Source organism: Cyanistes caeruleus, chromosome 8 (genome assembly GCF_971803275.1).
Source record: "Cyanistes caeruleus chromosome 8, bCyaCae1.hap1.1, whole genome shotgun sequence".
In the NCBI taxonomy this organism is placed as follows: domain Eukaryota; kingdom Metazoa; phylum Chordata; class Aves; order Passeriformes; family Paridae; genus Cyanistes; species Cyanistes caeruleus.
The window spans coordinates 8,739,957-8,765,002 of record NC_141708.1 but is presented as its reverse complement, the minus strand read 5'-3'; the positions used below and the strand labels follow the sequence as shown (position 1 = coordinate 8,765,002).

Below are 25,046 nucleotides of genomic sequence, written 5' to 3'. Positions count from 1 at the left end.
TGAGCTACGGCGCACAATTTTTAAATTTTTTTTATTTTTATTTTTTTTTTTTTTTTTTTTTTTTTTTTTTTTGGTGTGTGTGTCAACCTCCCCCTCCCTCCTTTTGCGTCCCGGCCCCCCCAGCGGAGCCCCCGCCCCCGCTGCCCTCCCCTGGCGCTCCCGCTCCCATGCCAAAAAGGATCATTGTTAGTTTCCTACTTCCCCCACCCTCCTCCTCCTCCTCCTCCCCCTCCCGCGCCCCAGACCTGTTTATTTATGCAGACGTCACCGGGGAGCCCCCGCCCTCTCCTGCATCTCATTAAGTGCCTGGTGTGTTTCTCGCTCCCTGTCAATAATCCCGGATCCCAGACTTCTCCGTTCCTCCGGATTTCGATCCCCCTTTTTCTATCTGTCAATCAGCGCCGCCTTTGAACTGAAAAGCTCTCAGTCCAACTTCAACTCACTCAAACCCGAGCGGCACAGGCTCCCCATATCCGCGGCGACTGCCCCCCCGTCACAGCTGACTTCTGGGCTTGGTTTGTTGCGTTATTTTTTTTTTTTTTTTTTAACCCCCCTCCCCCCTGCCGCTCCCCCCTCCCCACGGTTGATATATTTTTTATTATTATTAATTTTTCCGCGAGTGCGTGCGCGGGTGTGCGTGTGCGCGCAGTGCACGCCGAGCAGCTCCCGGGAAGAAAGAAAGAGAAAATCCCGAAGAAGGAAAGGAAGAAGCCTAAAGTCACTGGTGCAAAGGAGCAAAGAAGAGACATTTCCCTCCCCTCCTCCTCCCTCTTTTCCCCTCCCCAGGAGGAAAGAGAAGGGGAAAAAAGAGAAACTTTCACCTTGGACTCTTCTTTTTTTGGTGCAAACTTTCCCCCCCCCCCCCTCTTCTTTTTCCTTTTTCCCCCCCATTCCCCTCCTTTTTTTTTTTTTTTTTTTTTTTCTTTTGTTTTTCCCCTTCCCCTTTTTGCAAAATTGCTGCTGGTGGGGTGAAGCAGGAGGAAAATGCCGCAGCTGAACGGCGGTGGAGGGGACGACCTGGGCGCCAACGATGAACTGATCTCTTTCAAAGACGAAGGGGAGCAGGAGGAGAAGATCTCCGAGAACTCCTCGGCGGAGAGGGATTTAGCTGATGTCAAGTCGTCTCTCGTCAATGAATCAGAAACGAATCAAAACAGCTCCTCAGACTCGGAGGTACGGGGGAAGCCCCCCGCGGGGCCGTTTCGGGGCGGCGGGCGGGCGGGCGGGGGCCGCGCTGTGCCCGGGGCCGGGGCCGGGGCCGGGGGCGCCGCGCCGGGTCCCGCTCCCGCCGGCGCCCAACTTTCTCCGCGGCACCAACTTGTAACGATGCCTTCTGTTTTGTTCTGTTTGTTTCCCCTTCCACCTTCTCCCCGCACCTCTCCCTTCTTTTTTCGCCTTTCATTCCTCCTCTTCTCCCTCCTGTCCCCCCCACCCCCCCCAAAAAACATCCTCCCCACGCCAACCACCCCCTTCCCCAACTGCCCCGCGCCGACCCCCGGCTCGCTCCCAGGCGGAGCGGCGGCCCCCGCCTCGGTCCGAAACTTTCAGAGATAAATCCCGGGAAAGTTTAGAGGAAGGTGAGTACGCGGGCCCGGCCGGCACCGCCGCCCGCCCCGCACCGCCGCCCCTCCGCCGGGCGCCCGGCTCCTCTTTCGGGGACACTCGCTAAAAAAACTTTTCCTTCCCCCCCTCTCCTCCCTTCTCTTCCCCCTGTTGCCCCCTTCCCTCCCCGCTCCCGCTCGTGTCTCCCCGCCATGTTAGCTGCGAAGAGGCAAGATGGAGGGTTGTTTAAGGGCCCACCATACCCGGGTTATCCCTTTATAATGATCCCCGACCTCAGCAGCCCGTATCTGCCCAATGGATCGCTCTCTCCGACGGCGAGAACGGTAAGTGCCTTTTTTTTTTTCCCCCCCCTCTCTTTCCTCTGCCCCCCCGCTCCTTGCCCGGCTCCCGCCGCCGCCGCGCTCCCGGTGCCCGCTGCTCCCGGCCCCGCCGCCCCCTCCCCCGCGCCGCAAACTTTCCAAACTCCGCGGGCCGGGGTTTGTTTACACTTCGCCATGTTCCTTAGGGTTTTTTTTTTTTTTTTCCCCTTTTTTATTTTTTTTTTCTTTCGCCTTTTAAATATCTTTTTTTGTCTTTTTATTTTTTGTTGTTGTTATTTTCCTTTTTTTTTTTTTGTTTTTACTTTCAGTTTTGCGGGCAGTTTTTTTTTTTTTTTTTTTTTTTTTTGGAGCCCTTGTAACCTCCGCTGCGGGGGGGTGGGGAAGGAAAAACAAAAAAAAAAGCAAACAAATTCCAAACAACATTTAGCCTCAAAACAAAAGTGGAAACAAATTTTAAAAAAAACCCACTAAGTTTGGGTTTGGGGGGTCTTTTCCCCCCTCCCCCTTTTCCCTTCTCATTCATCTCCCAGAAAAGGGGAGACCCTTCCTTGGGGAGGGGGGGTTATTTTCTGCCGGCCGAGCCTGCGATCCGCTCCTCCAAACTCCTCGTTTTCCATGGTGATCCGTCGCCTCCTGCCCTCCTCCGTGGCGGCTGGGCCGGCTCCCCCTCCCCTTTCCTCCCCCTTAACCCTCTCCTGCCCTGGCCCGCCCCGGTTTCAGCGTGCCCCTGGGGGTGCCGCGGGCCGTGTCCGGGCTCAGCCGCTGCGGCCGGGCCGATCCGCGCCCCGCGGCGTGCGGGGGCCGAGCGGCGCTGCCCTGCCCGGCGGGGCCGGCCCGGGCCCGGGGAGCGGCTCCGGCCCCGCCGCCGAGCGGGGGGAGCCGCGCTCGGGGCGCGGGGCTGACTCCGGAAACAACTCGCCTCGCTTGGCTCTGGCAGCAACAACAGCAGCGCAAAAAATAATCAGACAAGTCGAGCAAAATTCCTCTTGGAAGTATGCTGGCAGGAAAACAATTTGCTGAAAGCGTCCGGTGTGTTTTTTTTTTTGTTGTTGGTTTTTTGCCTTTTTTTTTTTTTTTTTTTTTTTCCCTTCACCCCTAACTCGGGGTTCACTGGCTGGGGGTGCAGGTCTGCGTGTGCCTGCAGCTAGAGCGTGGTCTAGCCCAGATCCCAGGAAACTTTAGGGTCTGTTGGTGGGTTTGTGTTGTAGTGTCACCCACGGTGTGCTCTGCTCTGACATCAGATTTCTCAAGTGTCACCTTTTCTTTCCTTTTTTAAAGAGTTTAAACATTGTTTTCATTTTGAATGGTTAAATCTACTGGGACTTCCAAACACCACCGATTCCTACCGATGGGCTTTAGCATTGCTGTTTTGTTCCTTCTGGGTGTTTCTGAGTCTGAAGCGTTCCCACCATCACCATGTGTGTTTATACACTTTTTTTTTTCCTTGCGGTAACACGAGATAGCGATTTACAATAATAGATCTACTGTTGGGTAGATGTTGAAGCCGTACTAATGACTGAGGGCTTGGACAACTTCAGTATATCAGATCTACAAGTGTTTTAAAGCATTAAAATATTAAACATCGGGTCAGTCTTGTTTTCACTTAGTAAAACGTCAGTAGACACAGATTAGTAAATGTAGAGTGACAGGGAGGTTGTGAGGAAGGTTTTCTGACTTTGCATATGTTTAGGGCTGTGGCAGAGTTTTATTTTGGAAGCTTGTGAGGCTCTTTTTGCGAGGAGGTGATTTCTGGGACAGTAGCAGAGGGGTGACTGCAGTTTGCAATTGTAATGATGGGGAGGGGAATTCAGGGGCTGAATGCATTTTTTCTTTTGAATATGGTCACCCGCCTGTATATGGATGACGGTGATAAATTCCAAATTCCATAACTACCAGAATCCAGATGGCAAAACAATCTTTGTTCCAAATCACTTTGTTACGAATTGTGAAGCTTTGTATTCCCTTTTTTTTTTCCCCCTCGGTTTTTACCTTCAATGCATTCCACTGTTCCAAGTGCAGACTAATAGCAAGCACACCTCTGCTGCCTTTTTCTCAGAGCATTTTTCTTACAACAGCTACAGCTCCTTTTTCCTCATTACCTTTATTCCAGATCCCTTTTCCCTTAGCTTGTGGGGATAGGATCCTTCAGCAGTTAGCTCTCCTGGAGCATTCCTCCCCTTGCTCCCCCACCCTTAAAAAAGGCCTCCATAGGAATGTTGGGCTCCTGTGAATTAAAGGTGCTGTACAAAAGCTTACAGGTTGGTTTATCGTAGATATAGCAGGTGGCCTGCTTGTGTTATCAGATGAATTCTGAAAGGATATTTCCACACTCAATAGGCAATTTTCTTATTTCCACATCCAGGCTCCAGCACCCTTTTCCTATCTTCTTAACCTTATTCTTTCACATTCCGTATGCTTGTTTGTTTGCCTGCCACTTAATTATAGCCAGGAAAAATTAAAGTTGTTTATTTAGGCCTGAGAGCAGAATATTATAAAGATTCAGCGGGATAGCTGTTGTCTGTCACACACTATTTTTAGGTGGATTCTAGTTCTCTGCTGTACCAGCTTTCAATTCCAGATGAACTAGATCTTTCTCTCTCCTGTTTGATTTTATTTTATTTTTAAATACGCCTTGGAAAGGTATAGATGGTTCTGCATAATTACGAATTTTATTTTTATTTATGTAGTTTTTCCCGGAGCCATATTTGTTGAGTGTCAGAGCATGCAAGGTAAAGAGGTGATGCAGATATGTAGCAAAATTGTTTTTCTTTTCCTTTTGCTGTTGTACAATCTTAAAAGTCTGTGGGTGTGGTTTTTTTGTTGTGGTTTTTTTTTTCCTGGAATTTTTTTTTTGTTGCTTTATTTGAGGGTGTAGTGGGATTATTGTATTTTTTAAATGTACCTGTAATTGTCTGTTCAAGAGCAAACTTGTGGGCAGAATTTCTCCTTTAGTGCTTCAGGAATGTGAAGAATTATGAAGTATCATAAAATCTGCTTATGAGGAATAATCTTTTCTCAAGGATAATGCTTTAAATACTGCAAACTCTTTATCAAGATTGATAAGAATAATTTTATTTTTAAAAATCAAAGATTTTTTGCATGCTGATATTGCTATTGATAGAATACTGTGGCATGCTTATGAGAACAGATGTTATTAAGTAGAGGTCTAGTCAAACAGTAATGAAGTGACGCATCTGAGAGCACCAGTTCCATCCCTGCACTTGGAGAGGGACTGGGGTGGCTGCATGTTATGGATAATAAAGGAGACTGTTTTCCTTTCAGAGCTGGAAAATGTAGAAGTGGTGTACTTGATTTTTAGCTTAAATTTGGAGCTTGGTTAGTGCTTTTGGTAAGGAAATAGATGCAGTGTGATGTGAGAAAACCCCGCTGGTGGATGCTCTTATTTTTACTATTGCTGTTGCATCTTCCTTTCCCATAAGTTGTTGCTGGCTGAGTGAGACTGTAGGGGTGAGCTTATGTTTGGCCCTGAAGTTTGGAATAGCTATGGTGGAGAGCAGCCCCATGGTCTTGATTTTTATGTTTAGGAAGAAACATTCTTTGTTAATTGCCTTAAAAAAATTGATGTTTTTCTTTATCTGCTGAATCAAACAATCTAATCCTGCCTAATACAAAAGCTTTAGACCCCGGGGTGTGAAGGGTTAATGGTGGTCCCTTTTTTTTTTCCCTCCCTCCAATTGTTTTGACAACACTTTTCAAAGTGTGACATTCCAAGCCCTTGCAATACAATGTAATATTACTGTAATTACACAGGTCATTACATTTTAAATAGAGAACAATAAAATGCTTATCGCCCTGAAAAAGAACAGGTGTTCTTGCCCTTCTTTGGTATTTATGCTAATTGTTTTTCATCTCCTTCAGAAATATTTATGGTTGGAGTGTTAAGGTTTCAGTCTCGATGTGACAATATTAATTCTTTACTAATCTTTATGGTTGAGGTTTAATGTCTGCAGTATGGATTATAGTATTAACGTCCACCAACTAGTTTAATAATGTAGATACAACTTAGTATGTCAGCACTTTGGTACTTTATGATACAGAGCTATTCATTGGAGAGTGAATTATTTGCTTTGTTTAAAAAAAAAAATGGACATGCTATCAATAAAGTTTCTGGACTTGTGTAAAAACAAGCTGTTAAATAAGAACTGATGATCCTTTGGTGTAAATCAAATGGAACCTCCATAAAGAAACTTTCCTCGTGCTTAATTAGGTAGATTGCTGAATCACTCTGCTATAGCATTAGCATAGCTGGTATATAGTGGCAGACAGATTGTGTTTGTTAACTTATTTGCAATAAAGAAGCTGATTTATGTTTAATGCTACGCTTTTTTTTTTTTTTCTTTTTTTTCTTTTTTTTTTCCCCCCCGATAAGATTTTATTCTGGAGCAAATGCTGCATTGCTTACTCCATCAGTTTCTCTTCAGGGGGCTATGAAAATTAGTTAGAGAAAAGTTTCATGTTTCTGGGACCTTGCAAAACAATATAATGCAGTACTGTTACTTGAGTGTACAGGATAATTGCAGGACTGCACTTCATTAAAAATAATATTTGCTTTGGAAATCGAACAATTTTAATAGGTGCACCAGTGGCTGATCTGTAGTGAAAAAAAAAAAATACAGTAGATGCCTTTCCAGGTTTTTTGACTGCATTCATGCAAGCACTGAGGATGTTGAATAGGGTGGTGTGGTTTATTTTTTCCCTTCTTCCCCTTCATTTTTTGTTCGAGTAAGTATGTGCTGATTTGTCAGCTGAAGATGGAGGGGGGAAAGGAACATGTTGCAGCTTTCACTGGCGCTTGTAAACCAGAATGTAGGTAAAAACGTTTTAAATTTGTCAAGACTTTCATAAGTGGGCCCCAAAATCAGATAAAAAAAAATGTGGTGTAGAGAAAAAGGACAGCTGCAGATTTTTTGTGTGGACGTGTGTTTCTATACCATGACTAAAAACTCTAAGGACCTTTTCCCAGCTGTCTGGGAGTTATGTGGAAGTTGGATTATTGGCAGTTAAGCATGAGACAACCTGGATTTAGCAAATGCTCTCCTACACAGGAAGCAGATGACATTATCCTGGGGGAAGGGAGGAGATCCTTCTCCAGGCACAGCCTGGGGGGAGACGCCTGCTCCCCCCAGCCTCAGAGCAGCCAAAAATGAGGGCTGGAGATAGGCACGTAGAAATTTAACAGCGCTCGGCTTGTCACTTTGGGTTTTTTTCAGGGCTTTTTGGTGAAATCGGACACTTTGCTTGCACATTGGGGCTGTTGTGAGAAGTTGAGCTTTGGAGGGAGTTGTGAGGTTTGGGGGGATGTTTAAAGCTGTGTTCCCCGGGCGTCTCCTTAGTCCCATGTCCTGGCAAATATGTAAGTAAGCCTTAAAACTTTGACTTTTAATTGGGCACATTTGTGAAGGAAATGGTTAATTTTACAACCAAAGGCAAACTTGCACCTCGACAGGTCTGCTGAAAGAAATGTGCCACAGTCGTTTGCTGGCAAGCACCGCAGGGTCATAAATCCACGGGGTTTATTTACAGCCTATAACACTTATGAATGTTAAGATATTTGACGCCACGCTGGCCTTATAATATCCAAGGTCCACAGACACTGGCAGTGGGTCAAATTTCTTTCACTAATTATAAGCAATGAGAGATGAAGTGTGGTGCTGGGGGGTGTGTGGGGGAGATATGGAAATCCTTTCTCTCCCCACCTAAAAGAGAAGAATTTTTCTGCTGCTCCTCCCAACTGCTGGTTTATGTTTGTGCTTTTATTTTTTTTTTTCTTTAACGTGGGCTCCGAAGTTTATAATTAACGCTTGTGGTGTTGTAGAGGCTGGGCAGTGGGTGATGCAGCCAGGCTGAAGGAGGGGAGAAGTTTAGCACAGCTCGTGTCCTTTACAGAGCTCTCAGCAGTATTGTGCAGTATTTCCTAGATACCGGCACAAGCAAACACTTAAAGACAGATGACACCTGGAAATGTCCTTTAATTTTCTCGCGTACTGCTGAGCTTGGGGACGAAAGAAAAAACTGCCCCAGGTTTTATGCGGAAGGAGGATGCTTGGAAATACATATATTAGACTGGTTTGTGTGTATAAAACAGAGCCTCTTAGAAAGCAGCAAAAGCCCACGTTAAGGGAAAACATGCGCTAAATGAATGAAGATGTTGAGGTTAGAGGCAGTTTTTAGGGGAGCAGCCCTGTGTCCTGCTGGAAGGGACAATGTGGGATGGACGGTAGGTCAGCGTGGAGGGGAGCAGGGGGAAGTGCACAGGGTGGTGTTTTGGGAGGGGTTAACTGGGGGGAGGCACTGCCAGAGCAGGGGGGCCACTGGAGAGTAATTGGAGGACAAAGGAGGGATGTTGGAGCGTGAGGAGAAATTGTAGAAACTTGGGGGGGGCGGGGGGGGGGAAACGCCAGTATTTGAATGGATGGTTAGAGGGGAAGCTTGGGATCTGGGGATTGACTCTTAAGTGTCAGGAGAGTCTGGGGCCCGAGAAGAAGCAGCGCTTCGCTCAGCAAAGCTCGTTGTTCTCGGCTCACTCCCCATTACACACGCTTTGCTAGAGTGGACAGTCAGATTTGAAGTGCTGCTGTCTTATCTGTGCTGGAGGGGTGTGTATGTTTTAACAAGATAATGTGATTACTCAAATATGCCTAGGTATTACTTTTAGCTTTAATTTCTCCAGCAGTTGATTTCAGGTTCCCCGTAGGTTACTGTTGTGCTTGGAGACTAATTTAAGAAAAAGGCAGGCTTATGTGTGTGGTGGAAAGCTGCACTCCTTTGGCCATATGTTTTTCTTCTAGAGTCATGTAAAGCCTGAATTTAAAAAAAAAAAAAAAAAGAGGGGGCTGTCAATGCAGCTCTTCCACAAATAGCTGTACAGTTTTGTTGAAGGTTTTATGCATTTCCCTAATCAATGGAGCGCTGTGACTTATTAGCCCCCAGGGACAGATCCGAATCCCCCAGCACTTCTCTGCAAAGCTGGTGTGGTATTGTACCTTTTTAACAGGTTATCAACAAGGATGTTCCTCTCATTCCCAAGATGCTTCCCACCCCCTCCAGCATCTCCCCCCTGTGATTCTTTCCGGCAAAATCTGTTCAGTCTCACGCCTTTGTTTTAGGTTGGCTAAACCCTCGACCCTTATTCTTTGTGGGGTCACGCTCAGGCAACTGGGCAGTGCTGAATGAGTTAAGTCGCTGGCTGAAGTTTGGCTTCATGCAACTAAATTTGAGGCCTGGTAGGCATTAGCAGGGCACAGCACATTTACAGAGCTTAATTAGTACGCGCTGTAATTGTTCATGGTCTGCCAGAAGGAGTAATGTTCAGGAAAAGTGGAGTCGTTCTTCTGCAGTCTTTAGTTTTAAAACGATAAATCACTTGCATATTTGTGCAGTGATTCAAATGGAGCTGAGACCTCTCCATCTCAACATGTGGTAAATTGTAAAGTCAATGAATTGCAGATGTAGGGTACAGCAGATTCTCTTAAGAAAATGCAGAATGAATGGGAACGGGTGATGCTATAAATACGTACTGAGAAGATAGCTGGGTTTCTGCTTGCTGTGCCATATATGATAAACTAAAGATATTAGCAATTTAGTTCTAAATGTATTTATTTTCAATATCTTTAAGCTAAGTGTAGGGGTTCCACGTTACTTCACTTAGTGAGGTTTTTATTAATGTTCCAGAACAATGGGTTTCATATGGAAATGCGCGTGATAGCCGTATTAATATAAATTAATTCATCATGGGTAATACTGTAGCTGTTACTGTAGGAGTTTGATAGTGCTGGGGCACTTTAAAGTGTGGCTGCAGCAACTTACAAGAAATGTTGTGGTAGAGGATGCCTCTATATCCTAGTTGAGGGAGGTACTGAGATTGTTATGTATCTCACCATAGCATTTTGTATCTGCCTGTGATTCCTTCCATCTTCAGAGAGACTTTTTGGGTGCACTAATCCAACAGCCTAGAGGCTATTTTAAAAGAGCAAAACACAAACAAAAGTGTGCTATACAGATTGACATAGTAAATGCTTCGTATTGTTTCTTTTAATTTTTTTTTTTTCAATGCGGAGAATGTGTGTCACTCTTACTGCTGTGAAATCTTGTCTTCCTTGGGCTTGGTCCAAGATCCATTGAAGTCAGTGGAAAAAAAGCTTCTATTAATAACAGAGGGCTTTGCATCAGGCCCCGTGTGTCTTGAACCAATGGCCAAGTTCTTCAAAAGTGGATGAAGGTATTGAGAAAGCCAAACTCAACTGAATATGATATTGATGTATTGCTGGTTCTTCACAGTCCTTTGCTTCTGGGGGAGGAAGGGGAGGGGGGAAGTAAAGTTACATTTCCAATGGTGCATTCTTGAATGAGCTCCTGCTTCTGCAGTATCCGACTTTCCCACAGAAGTGTGGAGCATCCTGGCAGGATCAGGGTTTGGTCCGAGGCCGCGTTGCATGTCAATTCTGCTTTTCTAATATGAGTAGGTGGATTTGTATGGAAGTTGTAAAAGTTAATGATTGTTCTCTGACTCATATGCTGCTGGCTTCAGCGAAGAAGAAATGATGACAGGAAAATGATAGAAATTATAGGAGCCAAGTAGGCTTTGAGCGGAGAGTGGATTTATGTTGTTTGAAATGCCTTTGCTGCTTGGTGAAGGAAGTGCAAGGAGAGAGATGGGAGCGCAGTTTCTTTTTGGGGTCTTGTGTTTTGGGTACCAAACTCCTGCTAGGGAGTGAGGCTGAATTCAGGAGGGACTCTTGTTGGACCTAACCATTTTGTTCTTCCTACTGACACAGTTAGTACTGCCTAACTAGTCAGTACTTAGTCAGAACAGGTTTTAGTGCCCTAGGCTCCATGGGAAGTATGATTGCATGCCTATGGCTACCAAGTATGACTACATAAATGTTCTTGATTTGTGTCTATCTCGCAGCTTTGTAGGTCTTTCCAAAGTATCTGTGACATAAAAGATGCTGTATACAATAATTTAGTTCTCTGCTGCTTAATTCACTACTGGCGGTGATGCAGCAGAGACACCAAAAAGAAAAAAAAAAACCCAAAAACTGCAGTCCAAAAGGAGGATGTGGGAAGTAATAAAGTTATAGAAATTGCCAGTCTGAAAATACTGCAAAGGGACTTTCTGGGGAATATGAGAGATTCTTGGATGTTGATACAATAGAAACAAATAGTCCTATTTTAAGAAAGGGAAAATTAGAGCAAGAAAAGGTGGAGGCGTACCTCTTGGAGCACATCCGAACTCCCACTGGAGTCACTGACTCCTTAAATAATGATCTGGAAAAGTCTGAGACTATAGGCTTTTCTGTTCTGGAGAAAAACCACTGCATTGATTCCTGTTTTTAACTGATACTAATATTTAATAAAGGTTCTCTTGGAACTGCTTTAAACCCTAGGCTGAATAATTTTAACTTGGTTAAACGAGTGAACTGGTTTGGGAGCATAGACAGTAAGAGGTTTGCATTGGTTTAATTAGATTTAAGAGATTTATAAAACCAGGACCACTACTCTGACATAGGCAAGCTCTGGAAGTCGGCATATAGATGATGCATTGATCTACACCCAGGCTGAACAGACAGCTATTGAAACTGCTCTATTATAAATGTTTGCCAATATTAAAGCATCCAAGGGAAGTATGACCTTGAGTGAACACATCAGAAGAATAAGATGGCAGTCAGTGTTTCTAGCTGTGTTTTCTATGGGACCATTTACAGGAAGGTTTTCTCCCTTTCAGAAGAGTTACAGATTATAGTTGTCTGTCTGGAAGTCAAGTTCTTTGAGATTTTTATTATTATTAACCAAACCTCTCAGTTTACTTCAACCCCTGCTACATTCCCCCATGGGATTTTTATTAATTCTTAAACTGCACCATAAAATGTAGCTTAAATCATGTCTGTGTCAATTAAAATAAAAAAAGGTACAGGAGCTAGTCACAAATGCAACTGCTGCATTGGTCACAAACCACTGTGTAAAGAATATCCACAGAGCTTATTTTATCTGGATAAATAAGCTAAATATCTTTACAATCCCCAGGGTTATTAAAGGCCAAGTGCTTGGTATATGTAGTTAGTTTATTTTCCATTGTACTCTGTTGCTCGACTACAGTACTTGAAAGTACTTTGTTTTTAATTTCATAAATGTGAAATTAAATTTAATAAATATGGAATGAAAAAGTGAAAAGTAGAACCTGGGTGTCACTGGGTGGTTGTAAAGGGGAAGTAGTGAGTTGCTGTTTTGCTGGTGTGCCCAAATGTGTGCATTGGACTGGCTACACAGGTATGTCTGTGTATGTGCATGTGATGTACATTATTCTTGAATGCATACTTGGTTATCAGGTGTCTATTCAATTTTAATTGACAATATAAGATTCCTGTGGTTGCTCTGTGCACAGATTGCCTTGGGGCTCTACAGGGTTTGTGGGAAGAAAAGCCTTGACAAGTTTCCATTAAGCCCTGAATCAGGCAGTTGGAAAAGAGGAGAATGAAAGGAGCTGAAAAGAGGGACAACTTGTTAGTGTTGCATTCTGCGTTTGCAACGAGAAACCTCTTTTAGACAAGAGTGGTTCTCAGGCCAAGAATTTCAAACTCGCGGAGAAACCTGTCCAGAACACAAAAGTTGTTTGAACGGGGTGCAGAATTGTCACAGTAATTAGAGCAATCTCCGTTTACTGAGTGGCAGCTTTTATAAAGGACAGGGGATAAAGGGTTCAAATTCATCTTTCTCTCTCCGATTCACTTCTGATGAACTGCCTCTGTGTATGTCTGTGTATATGAAGGAGTGTGTGTGTGTGGCCACATTTTCAGCTACTCATCATTTGATTGTCCTTATTTTAAAAGAAGAAGGACTTAGGTTTCTTCTTCCTGCTTCCAGTGGCATTTTTAGACATTCTGATTTTATTTTTTTTTTTGTTGTTTGTTTGGTTGGTTTTTTTTGGGTGGTATCATTTGATTTATCAGAATAAGAGGATGCTTGGGAAAATGCACTTGTGTTGAGGTGGAGGAGGAGCCCCAAATATTTCTCATTTGGTTTCTGTTCTTACTCAGTCCTGCATGTTTGACTCTTAGGAGCAGTCCCATTATTTTTAAAAGGTTTACTTGTGGAAAAAAGAAAAGTGAATGTGTAAGGCTTGGGCCCTTAAAGTTTATCCTCTTGCTGCTGCAAGGTCTCTGCAGAACCACTGAATCAGCTGGAGTTTTGCCATTGCTCTTATTAGGAGAAGGATCAGGCCCGTGGATTACATGAGACTGAGTCTTGTGAACAAGCCAAATAAAACTGTAAAAATCAGGATTGTTTTTGTGCATGATGCAGGAGTGTCTGGAGGACTCGGTCTGGGCTCCTCTTGGTCAGACACTGCACAGAGAAAAATGGGAGTGAATGAATGAGTGAGCAGTGTGGGTGTTCTTGCCCAAGGAAGAAAATGTGACTGCTGAATTTCCTGTACGCCTTTACTTCAAAAGAAAATACCAAGCTCCTTGAGTTTCTTACTTACCCTGGGTGTCATGTTGGTAATTTAGATTCCATTTAAATAGCTGCTAGGGTTTTGTGATTGCCTTTTATTTGTTTTCCCCAAAATAATGTAGGATCTCCACTTTGTTAAGGTTTGGAGCTGGCAATCTTGGCTAATCTACTTAATCATTTAGTCAGTGTTATGTTTCTCCCCTTCATTCACCTCTTCATCTGAATGCAGTGGGAGAGAGAGAGGAGCCACTTAGGCTGATGTCTTCACCCTGTCTTGTGTTTCTCTGTATCACATTGCCATGAAGACCTCTGGCATGGCTAGTCAGGTGTTTTGTTGGCAACCTGTGAGTGCTGTGTGTCTCTTCCCCTCTTCTCTTCTGGGGGCCTGGCATCAGCCAGCAACTGCACTGAATTCCTGAGTTATGGAGGGACCAGAGGGTAAAGGAAGGTCTTGCTGCTGATTATGGGTACACTGTTAAAGCAAATAGTCATGGCTGTGAAAATTGTATCTCCGAGATCATGTGTTCTTGTGTAGTTTGATTTATTTTTTCCCTCTTAATCCGCCTTCAATTACTTTCCATTTAATGGTGATGATGAAGAATTTGGCTAGATCTCCTTATGTTTTAGCAAAAAGCAAACTTCTTTTTTTTTCACCTGGTTGTGCCCTAACATGAAAAGCTATGGAAAAATTACTCATCTCAGTGTCTGCAAAAATGCCTATTAATGTTCAGCAGCACTTGGTCCTCTAGGTCAGTTGCCTTGTCTGTGAGCATGGTATGTGAATATGGCAGGGCTTTCTGACCATGGAGAAGTTGTCTTGGAGTTGCAAAGAGGAGTTGGGAGACATTAATTTTCCTGGAAGTACTGCTGAATTACTTCTGCAGTGTTGGAGCATAGAGCGGGGTTTGTGTGTTTGACAATGCTGTGGTCAGGTTGAACAATGTCTCCATTTTTAGATAATGCTATTTTGTCTCAACCATTGATGGTTTGCAGACCAATTGTGATGTCTACCATCCTGAAAGAGTACCAGTGTGGTACTAATTGTACCAGGAATAATTGTTGTTGAGAATGTACTTGTTGCAAATGATGGACCACTCTTGAACGTGGCTTTCTCAGTCTTAGCCCTTGTCCATTATTTTCTCAGCTGGTAATTAATTTCTTGGTTTGTCAGTCAGGGCATATCTTCAGTGTTGAGTTCTCTGTGGTAATTCTGCATCACTGAGGAGTAATTGCTGGCCCTATAAAGTCACTGATCTCATTTGTTTGCCAGCTGGATAACACTTCCCATTAGACTGTTGTGAACAAGTTATCCATCACAACAAAGCTTAACCATGGCTGTGGCTTGGTGCATGGAGAAAGATGGCTGGAGGAAGCTGATTTGAAGTGGAGGTTGCAAGCCAGAGCTCGTGATAGCAACAGAAAGCTTTTATTTGATTTTACAGCTGTGTAAAATCCAGCTCAGCCTAGAAGAGCAGCTATCGAGTTTAGTTGAGGTGGCAGCACAGAGCAGCTGATGTCCTGTTCCTGTTGTGTGGCATTTCCTCAGTCCTGCTGTTCTGCCTGGCCCCGTTTTGCCTCTCTGCCTGCTGTTGTTGGTGTTGTTTCTGACTGGAGAAGTGGTTTGGAGGTGCTTCCCTTCTGGGGAGCTGGTGGTGCAAAGCCCCAGTCCTGCACATGCTCTGGGCTTGCCTCCATGCCAGCCCTCTGAGGAATTGTCTTCAGCCCATCTGGGTCTGTGCTTTTGGACTTGTAGGATCATGGCCTAAATTGTAATCCCATGAGGAAGCTTATAAAGTTTGTTTTGGAAGCAAAATACTTGGTGAAGCAGGAAGGAGGCTAAAGAGAATACTGAAAAGAATGGTGCAAACGAAAAGCAATTTCTTAATTTATACTCTGTGCTATTGCTCTGGTTTGTGGATCTAAGTAGAAAATGGGCAGTATTTGGAAATCTCCTGAGTTTCCTGCCAGCATCTGCACATGCCTAAATACCTTTAAAATTTGTTTTCGTGTTTTGGGTTTTTTTTTTCTGCTCCTTGAATGTGTTAGCTAATGCCACAAGGACTGAGCTGAAGTCTCACTTTTTTTTTTCTTTTCTTTTTTTTTTTTTTTTTTCTCTGCTGTTGGAATTGTTTGTTAAATTCCAATTACAGGGCTTGTTCTACACCTGTACAAACCCACAGCCATTGTTAAGGGAATAATTTGAGGACAATGGGGTTAACGCAGGTGTACACAAGTGCAGAATTTGGATTGCAAAGTCTTTTTATTACTCTGTGTGCATAAGAAAGAGAAACGAATTCAGCTTAATTTTCTGATCCTAGATAAAATTTGTAGGACAAGGATTTGGAGGAAGGGTAAATGGGGAGGGGAGTAAATGTCTGAACATGTTTAGACATGGCACTGAATGCATATGAAATGGAAAGTTAAAAGGAACACTCCTCTTTCCTCCCTACCTCACCCTCATACCACTTCCATGGAGTCACTTTCCAAGGCATAGGTGCATGAAGTGGTTGGTAATGATCTTGCACACTGATTGCCTCTGGAGTGATCACATCTCAACCTGAATGTTTGCATGGAGCTGAGGTGCTGGGGCGCTGGGGTGGTTTGTGGTGCCAGCAATCACCAGCCCCAATTGCAATGTACTGATACAATCAGCAGGCTGCTTTAGGTGTGTGTTCACGTGGGTCTGCCGTGTTTGGCAGGAGCACAGTCAAGGCAGTTGGGATGTCTGGCTCCCAAGATGAATGTCCTCTAAAGCTGAAGGTGTGTGTAGTTCCAAAGGTGACCTCATGCCTCCAGAGTAACCTTCAGAGATGGCAAGAACATCAATATAGCCAGGAGCATGAAGTGCTAGAGCCTGTGGAACATCACCTCTTGGGATTCTGTTACGTTAGTGCAGAGATTTACAGTTTTGAGTAACTTGCTGATTATCTAACAGAGGGTTATCTTTCTTTTGGGTAGTTCCAGTAATAGCTAAAAGAGGTTCCTGCAGAATGAAAGCCAAGATCCATGTCCCTGCTGTCAGAAGTGGCTGTAACTTGAGATTGGTTTCTCTTACAGTTTTGTCTTATTTCAGTTTCTTTCCTACCCTTGGGAGTTCCTCCAGGCACAGGTCAAACTTTCTCTATTATATTAAGTACTCTGTGCATTTGGGGTACAATAAACTAATAAGTAGGAATGATGGTTAGCGATTAGATAAATGTTCAGATCAGTTTATCCTCTCAGTGGTTCTCCTGTTAGAACTAATCCTGACTGCTACAAATAGGTTTGGTATTTGGCATTTCAGTTCATGTAGGAGGGGGGAAAAAGGCTGTTGCCTGTGAAATGGTTCAGAAGTTACTTGCTGTTCTTTTTCAACGAGTAATAACTCAGCTGAGTAGCACAACAGGAGGCTCAGGTATGAGTTTGATCAAGAGAGAAATTGGTAGTTGCCTGTCTTGGTTATGCACCAAAGGAATTGTGGTTGTACCTCTGCTCAGAGGGGGATGAGTTATCCTCCAAACAACGTCAGGCAGCCTGGCTTATACTGGGGGAACAATCAGAGTTCCTTATTGAGGGCTAATTTCAAGTTACAGAAAGAAATATTTCTCACTGATTTGAGTCTGTCTGGAAGGTGGCTAAAAATAGTCCTTCAATGATGTGCCATGGTTTGAACCACTAGAGATACGTATTTTTCTCTTCAGTGGGTGGTGTGACCTTCTCCTGCCAAAGAGTGTAGTTGCAGTAGGATAATGAGTAGTGATTTGTCTTAAAACTTTAAGAAGATTAACCTCTGAATTGCAAACTGTTGAGGTGATCTTATTTCTGGCAGGTGATGTAAGTTAGTGGTTATGGTGATTCTTTTCCTTTGCAGTTGTGCAGATTTTACAGAAACAGGTTAAAGACTTATTATCGAAGTAGAGGGAGGAAATTAATTAAAAAAATAATTTCATAATCTCTTTTTGCATGAATGTGTATACACTGACCTAACAGAAGATGAAGCTGGTGTTGATTTTCTTTTCCTCAGTGTTTATCAATATAGATTGTATTAGTTTCTGCTGTTTGCACCTGCTTCTCTGTTACTTTGTTAGCAAAGTTATGTACCTGCCTTGGAAAGTTGTATCATTCGGCCTGTTCCATGCTATATACAGTCACTGCAGTATTTGTGTTTAGTTTGTTGCACAGCAGATGGGTGGGCTCCCCGGGGGCCCCTTTTTGAGCAACTAAATGTCTTTTTCTGCTACTGCGGTAAGATTTGTCCCTTTGGTGGGAATGCTTGAGCAGGCAAGGTGGGCACTGGGTGGCATCTTGTTCTCTCTGATCCGGACAAAGACTCAGGTCCAGTGTCAGCTGATTCTAACTCGTGTTCAGGGAAAAACCAGGGGAATGTGGTCTCCTGTGATGAATGGGCCTCCTGTGCTGAAAAAGGCCAGGGGGTGATGTCCTATTACATGAGAAAGCCAGAGGAGTTAGCATGTGGTGTTATTTGAGTGCTTTTACAGCTTGAAGGAAGACTGCCCACCCAAACCAAGGCCCAGATTTCAGATTTAATTTATACTTCTGGGCCTGCAAAACCTGAGACAGTGGTTCATCCAAGAATTGCAGTAGATGCACTTGGTTTTAATCAAATGAGAACATCAATGTAGTCATAGGTACCAGCATCTTGGAACAGTTGGAAATGGGAGAGGACCTAAAATGAAGCTGGCTTTTGTCTAGTGTTTTGGATGGCTTAACAGCTACAAATTTATGAAGATATAATTAGCTGCTTTTCAGAGTAATGGTTCATTTTTAACATAAACTTCACTTTAAAAGCTTCAATAAATATTTGCAGATTTTATACAAGTAGTACTAAAAAGCTGTGCTATAAGCCTTGAAAATATTTAAATAGAGTTAATTATGAACCAGGGGTTTAGTGCAGAAATCTGGAAGAGATTGATAGGAAGCTATTAAGATCTGTTATATATTAAAATAGTATGTCAATATCTTTATAATATCAACATCTATAATCTACATAGCACCAATATTTATAATATTATTTTAATGCTGATATATACATATGTATTTAATATATGTAAACAATCACATGTATTTAAGTATATATTGAGATTTCTTTTTCTGCAAACTTGAGGTCATGGCAACATTTGGGAATCAAATACATGATTATTTTCTAGTTGAATTGGAGGATTCTTTGTAGGGGAAGGCCTGCCTATCTGTGTGTGAGAACAAGCGCTGCCATTAGGTGCTGTGCTCAGTGGTTGCTCTCTATGAATAAGCTGTGTGGTTTCCTCTAAATCACCTGAAATTAGGCCATTTGAAGACAGGACTGGCAGCATTGCTTGGCCATCTTAAGCCATGGGCATGACTGTGTGACAAGATTGCACTGCTTTCTGACTCAGGATTGTGAAGGTGGATGCTTTTGTGGGAGAACACAGACACTTCTCACGTAAGCAAAGATTAGTCCACTACACACTTTTCTCTGGATTCGTGGTAAGCTGTGCTGTGGTCCTCCAAAGCCCTCCTTCAGTTACCATCAAGATGTGATCCACTGACAGCTGGAACTCCAGAGGTAGTTGACTGCTGGGACTTGTCATGCACAGAAGCAAGAAACTGTGGCTTGGTGCTGGCTTGGCCACGTAAGACTGTCTGTGTGATACTTGGATGTGCCTTGTGCCCAGGTGTTCTGTGTGCTCATGGTGACTCACCAGGGTTCATAGGCCTGCAGAGTGGTCCTGGCTGGGAAAATGCTGCTTTGAGTCTTGGGGGTATGTTCCTTGACATTAGTTCTTGAATAAATGTGGCCTTTAAGCCCAAGTGCTTGTGCTGTGTCTGTGTCCTGCCCTGAGGGAAGTTCATGCCCAAGGAGGATTGCTACAGCCCTGGGGAAGGGGACAGCTCTGCAGGCCAAGCTTCAAGCTCAAGTTCCAGTGCAGCCACAACCCTTTATGAGAGATCCTGATGAGCCCATGATATTTAGATATGCCTCTGGTAATATAATCAGCTGCCACCCACTACTCAGCTTCTAAGCAGATCCTAAAATAACCTTTGGTAGAATGACACATGTGAAGCTTCTCTCTGCTCCAGTTTAATCTCCTCTACACAGTTCCAGTCTAATGTTTATATGACAGTCATAAGGAAGGATCTGTAGGTGTATCCAGACCTTTTATGAGATGACATGACATCATTTATCTCCCTTCTCCTTGACGTTCTTGTCTCTGCTTTCAGTTTTGAAATTAGAAGTGGTGTGGACCTGCCCCATCTTATGGATGGGTGTGAGCTTCCACTTGTCCAGCTTGCTGTGTGCTCAGTGCTCTTTCTGAGGACACATGGTTTGGACTTTCCCTTTTTTCCCCTGCTGATGTTTCACAAGAATAACCAACCATGGACAGATGTTAATGGCTCCATGCATGGATTGATTATATATATGTGTGCATATATAGGCTGTCTGGTTCCTGAGAAGACTTTATTGGCATAAATTTGGAATATTTACAAGTGGCAAATTCATTGGTGAGATTATGCAGCCCAGACTAAATGAGGTCTGAAGGGCATTTATAACACCTTTAGACAAACCAGCCTTTTTGTTTACAGCAAAGTGGTTTATATGCGTGTGTGTGCATGCATATATATATATATATATATATATACATTAAATGTAAGTATATGTCTATGCCTTTTTTCTTTCCCTGAAATACAGAGGTAGCATTAATATTTGTGCTGCTGGCTGTCCATAAAAAACATAGCAACCCTGGAATGATAGGGAAGCCGTGATGTGAGTGTGATACGGGAATGTTGGCAATTAAGGCCACTTTTATAAAGTGACATTCCAAGGTGGTCAGCCAGGCCTCCTGGAAGCTCCTGAGGGACTGTGGGTGGTGGTGAGGTTTCCTGTGTGCTCTGCTGGGGTTTGAGGGGCATCTTCCCCAGCTGGGTGGTGAAATGCAGCTTCTTGGACCAGCCTTTGTAGCGCCTCGGACTCGCAGTGCTCACAGAGGGCACACAAGAAATGTAGCTTAAAATCCTTTGTTTTCTTTGGCCAACAGCTTGAGGGGCAAGAGGAGAAGAGGAGGAGGGTGGAAGAGCAGAGAGCAAAAAAATGCCCTTTGTAGTAGATTGAAACAAAACAACATCCAAGAAACATTGGTAGTTTGAAAGCAGTTTGGAGGGTTTGTGTTAGAAGTAGTCCCAGCTGAGAGATGTTGCTGAGCAGAGTTCAAGCAAGGAGGCCAAAGGTGCAGCATAAATACAGTTTGTCAGATTGTTGCTGAAATAGATGAACATTATTCCACACAATAATCGTAACTATGTACATGGCATAAATACAGTCATCGAGTGATGCCACAAAGTACTTAATGGCTTGTAGTCACTGTGCCTTTTGACCTGGAAGGAAGAGGGTGTGATGTTCCTATTCCAATTATAATCAATGAGGCTTGCTATTGATCTGTGGGAGACAGTGAGTGCAGATGGATGGTGTGGGGGAATAAGCTGTTGATGGACTGTTGTGTTTATTTAGCTTTGATGGTAGCACTGCACTTGGCACTCGCTTGCTTTGTGATTTTTAATGTATTGTCTTAGCTCCAAATGAATGTTTAACAAGGCTGCGCCTAGTAATTTTACAAGTAGCCTTAGGAATTCATTCACTGTGTAAAAGTGTTCTGCACAAGAGCTGAACTGCTGGGAGAGGTGCAGCAAAGGTAGGGCAGCCTGTCCAAGAAGACACCTTGCTTGGCACAGGGAGAGGGATGGATGTTCCTTGTCTGTAGGCCAACTTGCTTTAGAATGTATTTTTATTGGCTAATCAATATACAATAGAAATCCACTCCCTAGTCAGCTTAAGCACCACTTAATTGAGAAATAAATGATAAACACATTATGCTTTGCTAGTAGAGAACGTTTCAGGGTGATTATGGATGCTCTGCTAAATTTTTTGGCATCCCTTGAGTGAGGCTAATTGTCTTCCCTCAGGGCGGCTCCACAAGCTTGGGTCACATCCTGGCCTTGATGAAGCCAGTGAGAGTTTTCCTATGGATTTTTTTTTTTTCAATTATTATTTTAAAGAGGGCTATTGTATACCAGCCTTTATCTCTGGTGTTCTGCTTCCCCCTGAAAGCTGGACCACCTTTGGCTCCTGGGTCTCTCTGGTTGGCTTTTGGCCAAGGCTGTTTGCACAGGGGTGTGGATGCACTCTGTGTCTACTAATCGAGTCCCTCTGCAGTGCAAGGCTGGTTTGTTGGGGATTTTGCTGGGACAAACCAGCAAATCTTAAAAGCTGTGATGGCCCTTTGGCTGGTCCAGTACCCTCTGCCCTTTCCAAGCAGCCTGACCTCAGCCTGGCTCCCCGTGCCAGCTGCCTGAGCTCACCCTCTGCAGGAGAGTGGTTCCAGCACAGTGATCCCCGCTGCTCTGGGACAGGGCTCGGAAAAGCTGGATTTTTTTCAGATCCGGCCTCTTGCCAGCATGGTGCATGCCCTTCACCAGCCAGTGGAGTTAGCAGTCACAGTGGATGGATATCCATGAGCCCGTTAATGAGGCGCTGGACGAGGGAGCTGCGTCAGACAGGAGCAGAGCAAGCTTTGTTTAATCAGCGTCTCAAGTCCAGTCTCCAGCTACGACAGCTGATTTGCAACGGAAGCCGCCAGGACAAGCTGGGATACAAAAGCCTGAGGATGTGTTATTCTGCTTGGCTTTCAGGCTTTGCGCTGGCTGCTAGTGATAGCTGAGACTTATTAAATTATGAAAAAATAACCACGTACTTGGTGCTCCACTCAGTTCCTGCTCCCTGTGTAGACTTGGCTGTGCCCTACCCAGTGCCAGCACCCATCTCCTTTTATGCCAGCATGAGAGCCTGACACCTGTGCTCCATGGCTGGAGCTGAGCCTGCTTGGTGATAGAGTAGGAAGTCTCCTCTTTTGAGGGATTATGACCTGGGAAAGAGTGCTCTGTTTTGGAAGAGAGAGATCTAAAACTCTGAGAAGTTTTCCAGTTGTCTTCATAATTTCTTGGATGCAGGTGATGCTTCTTGGTACTAGCTGAGCTTGTGTATGTGGAACTTGTGGTTCCTGCTTGCTTTTGCAGGTATTCTGACAATTAAAGTGTTGTATTGCCCTTATTTCTGCTCTGTTCAGCTCCATGCTATGGTGGACAGGCTGCGTGCAATTTATAAATAAATATTTATTATTTCGAGCAATGACTGAGAGAGAGGGTATTTCCTGGCTGTGAATAGCTGGAAGAGTTGGAATCTGCCAGCTCTGGAGTGCCAGGGGATTCCAAAACCTGGAAGTCATTATTACTTTTTTCTCTCTGTGACCCCTGCCCTTGTCTCACGTGCACACCTGTGCCAGCTTGGCAAAAATAAACATGGTTAAGATGCCACCAATAAGTGCCTGCCTTGCCCAGGGCTACGAGTGGCTTTGTTGCCTTGTGGGTAAGGGTGATAAGGGTGGCTCTGGGGACATTGCCCCATACCTCCAGCCTTCAGTGGGGCAGGAGTAATGGTTGCAAAACAGGGTCCTGATCTTTTGCCAGTCTTGTCTGCTGCCACCACTTCCCTGCCCAGTGCTGGGGTCAAGTGCTAGGAATGTGGTGAAGATGTTGTGACTTCTTTCTGTCCATTAAATGTTTGGGATGTTGGGGCTTCTTCCTTCAGGGTTTGACAGGCACAAATCACCAGAGGATGGGCTTTGTGTGGGAACTGATATCTCTGCGTGGTTTTGGAGTTTTCAGTTGGGTGCTCCTGAGATGTTGGGAAGCCCTCCAAGGGAATGACCTGTGGGATTGATGCCAACTGTACTTTCAGAAGTGACCTGAGACACTTGGAGCTGTTCCCGGTGTTCAGAATTATCCTGAAATACCAGCATGATGTAGAAAACAAATGTAGAATTGCTAAATGTATGTTGTCCAGAGATTTTTGAGGGCTGTTGTAACTGCTTTAAAAATAAACAAAACCTCCACAAAAGAAAACAAAAAACAAACAAACAAACAAAAAACCCCCTCAAAACCAACAAGAACTCAACCACAACAAACAAACAAAAAACCAAACCTAACAAACAAAAATAAACACCTAAAAATCCCCCCAAAACAACCCTCCACAAAAAAACCCTGGTGGCCTTCTCCTGATTTTCCTCAGCTAAACATCAGGCCTCATGAATCTGAGTTGCCTCCATCTATAAGGCATGTATCAGAATAATAAAAAAAGCTGAAAATGAAAGAAGTGCCTGTAATTTTTTGGTGAGGCAGTGATGGTATTAGAACAGAAAATGTGAACCAGAGACACAAAACACAGTAATTTTTTCAGGGCTTTGATTTGTATCTGATTTAAATTTTAGTGTTGAGACACAGAATGATGTTTTCCAGGTTCCAGTAAGGTTTTACTCTATCTGCTTTCTATCTATACAGAATTTCCCCTTGCCACTTCCAGAAGGAGAATATTTTATATACCACTGCTTTAACTACTTTTTGATCTGAACTTAATCATCTTCTTTTACAATGTTTATGGTGTGCTGGTATTGGCTTTGAAAATCTTGAGTCACTGATGTCTTTGTTGCTCATTAAGCACTTTTTAATTTTTAAACCAGGACTGCTATCTAAATGTTGGTTTCTTTCAGTGGAGATCTTTTTCTAATTATGAAATGCATTCCTACATTCTTAGCCAGCTAGCTGGATTTCACATTTAAGTGAGGTACAGCAACTAGTATTGCATGTTAGTATATAATTGCAGACAAAATGATATTGTGAAAAATCACTTAGAGAAATCACTTATTCTTTCTAAACCAGAAAGCATAAGAGAAAAAGTAGCCAAGGGATTGATCACATTTGTAGTTAATACTATAGATACAGATGTATGTGGCTGTTTGAAATGATCAACGCTGTGTCATAGACAAGCCCATGTTTGTGAAGGGACCTGAAAAACATAAATGTGTACTAGATTTACTTGGCCCTCAGAAAATAATGTTTCTTTTTAATCTGAAACAAGCTTTCTTGAACAGATTTAGAGAAGCAAATGATGTCTTGTCTAATTGGCAAAATCAGTCCTCCAAGAAATGCATGGCATTTTCAAACCCAGAACTCATGACTTTGCCTGCAAATATTTTGAATGTTATCATGGGAGTTGAAGTATTTCACTAAAAACTGAGACTCAGGGGTGTTCTGCCCTCTCTCTCCCAACACATGGAAATCTGGAGCTAAAGCTTTGTCCTGCTGACTGCCCACCTTGAGAAGCTCAGGGCTTCATCTTCAGCGATGCTCAGCTTTTTATAATTGCTCCAGGGCAGTTATGGTGGGCTGTGGTTGTGGCACCCCTCAGAAAATAGTCTCATTTTAACCTCTGTCTAGACTTGCCTCTCTGCTTGAGTTTGCAGGGCTGCAAAGTCAGGGCAGCTTGCACCTGTCTCACAGGATGTGGGGTTTGAGTTTGGGCGAGGCTTGTGTGTGCAGGTGAGAGGTGTTTCCAGAGTGCTGCTGCTGCCCTGCACAGGCGAGGGGAAGCAGCAGTCCTGCAGCATTAGCTGGGGGCAGAGGAGCTTGCACCATCCTGCTCTGCCCAGGGCTTCTCCCCTGGGGTGTGTGCTGGGAGATGGGAAGGCTCGGTGTCAATCGAGTTGCAGCTTTTTTCCGGTAAGTATTTGTGGATTGAAATTGAAGAGTTGTGAGCACAATTCATCTTCGCGCGCAGAGAGCAGCGGGTGCGAGCGGAGCTGACTGGGACCAGACATTGACATACGGGCC

At 43.8% G+C, this 25,046-nt stretch overlaps 1 protein-coding gene across 14 annotated transcripts in view; it reads left to right on the top strand.

Annotated features, from left to right (window-relative positions):
- Window positions 1-436: 436 nt before the first annotated feature.
- The window catches only part of TCF7L2 (transcription factor 7 like 2), a 173,970-nt gene continuing 149,360 nt past the window's right edge, over window positions 437-25,046 (top strand). For 12 of the 14 annotated variants that reach the window (XM_086900446.1, XM_086900444.1, XM_086900456.1 and 9 more), the window contains exons 1-3: window positions 884-1,173; window positions 1,511-1,577; window positions 1,762-1,886. In XM_086900446.1, coding sequence (XP_086756572.1) covers window positions 985-1,173; window positions 1,511-1,577; window positions 1,762-1,886 — 381 coding nt within the window. In that variant the 5' untranslated portion in view covers window positions 884-984. Of the gene's footprint in view, window positions 516-883; window positions 1,174-1,510; window positions 1,578-1,761; window positions 1,887-25,046 lie in introns of those variants that run through there. The other 2 variants (XM_086900443.1, XM_086900442.1) reach the window with 2 other exon arrangements.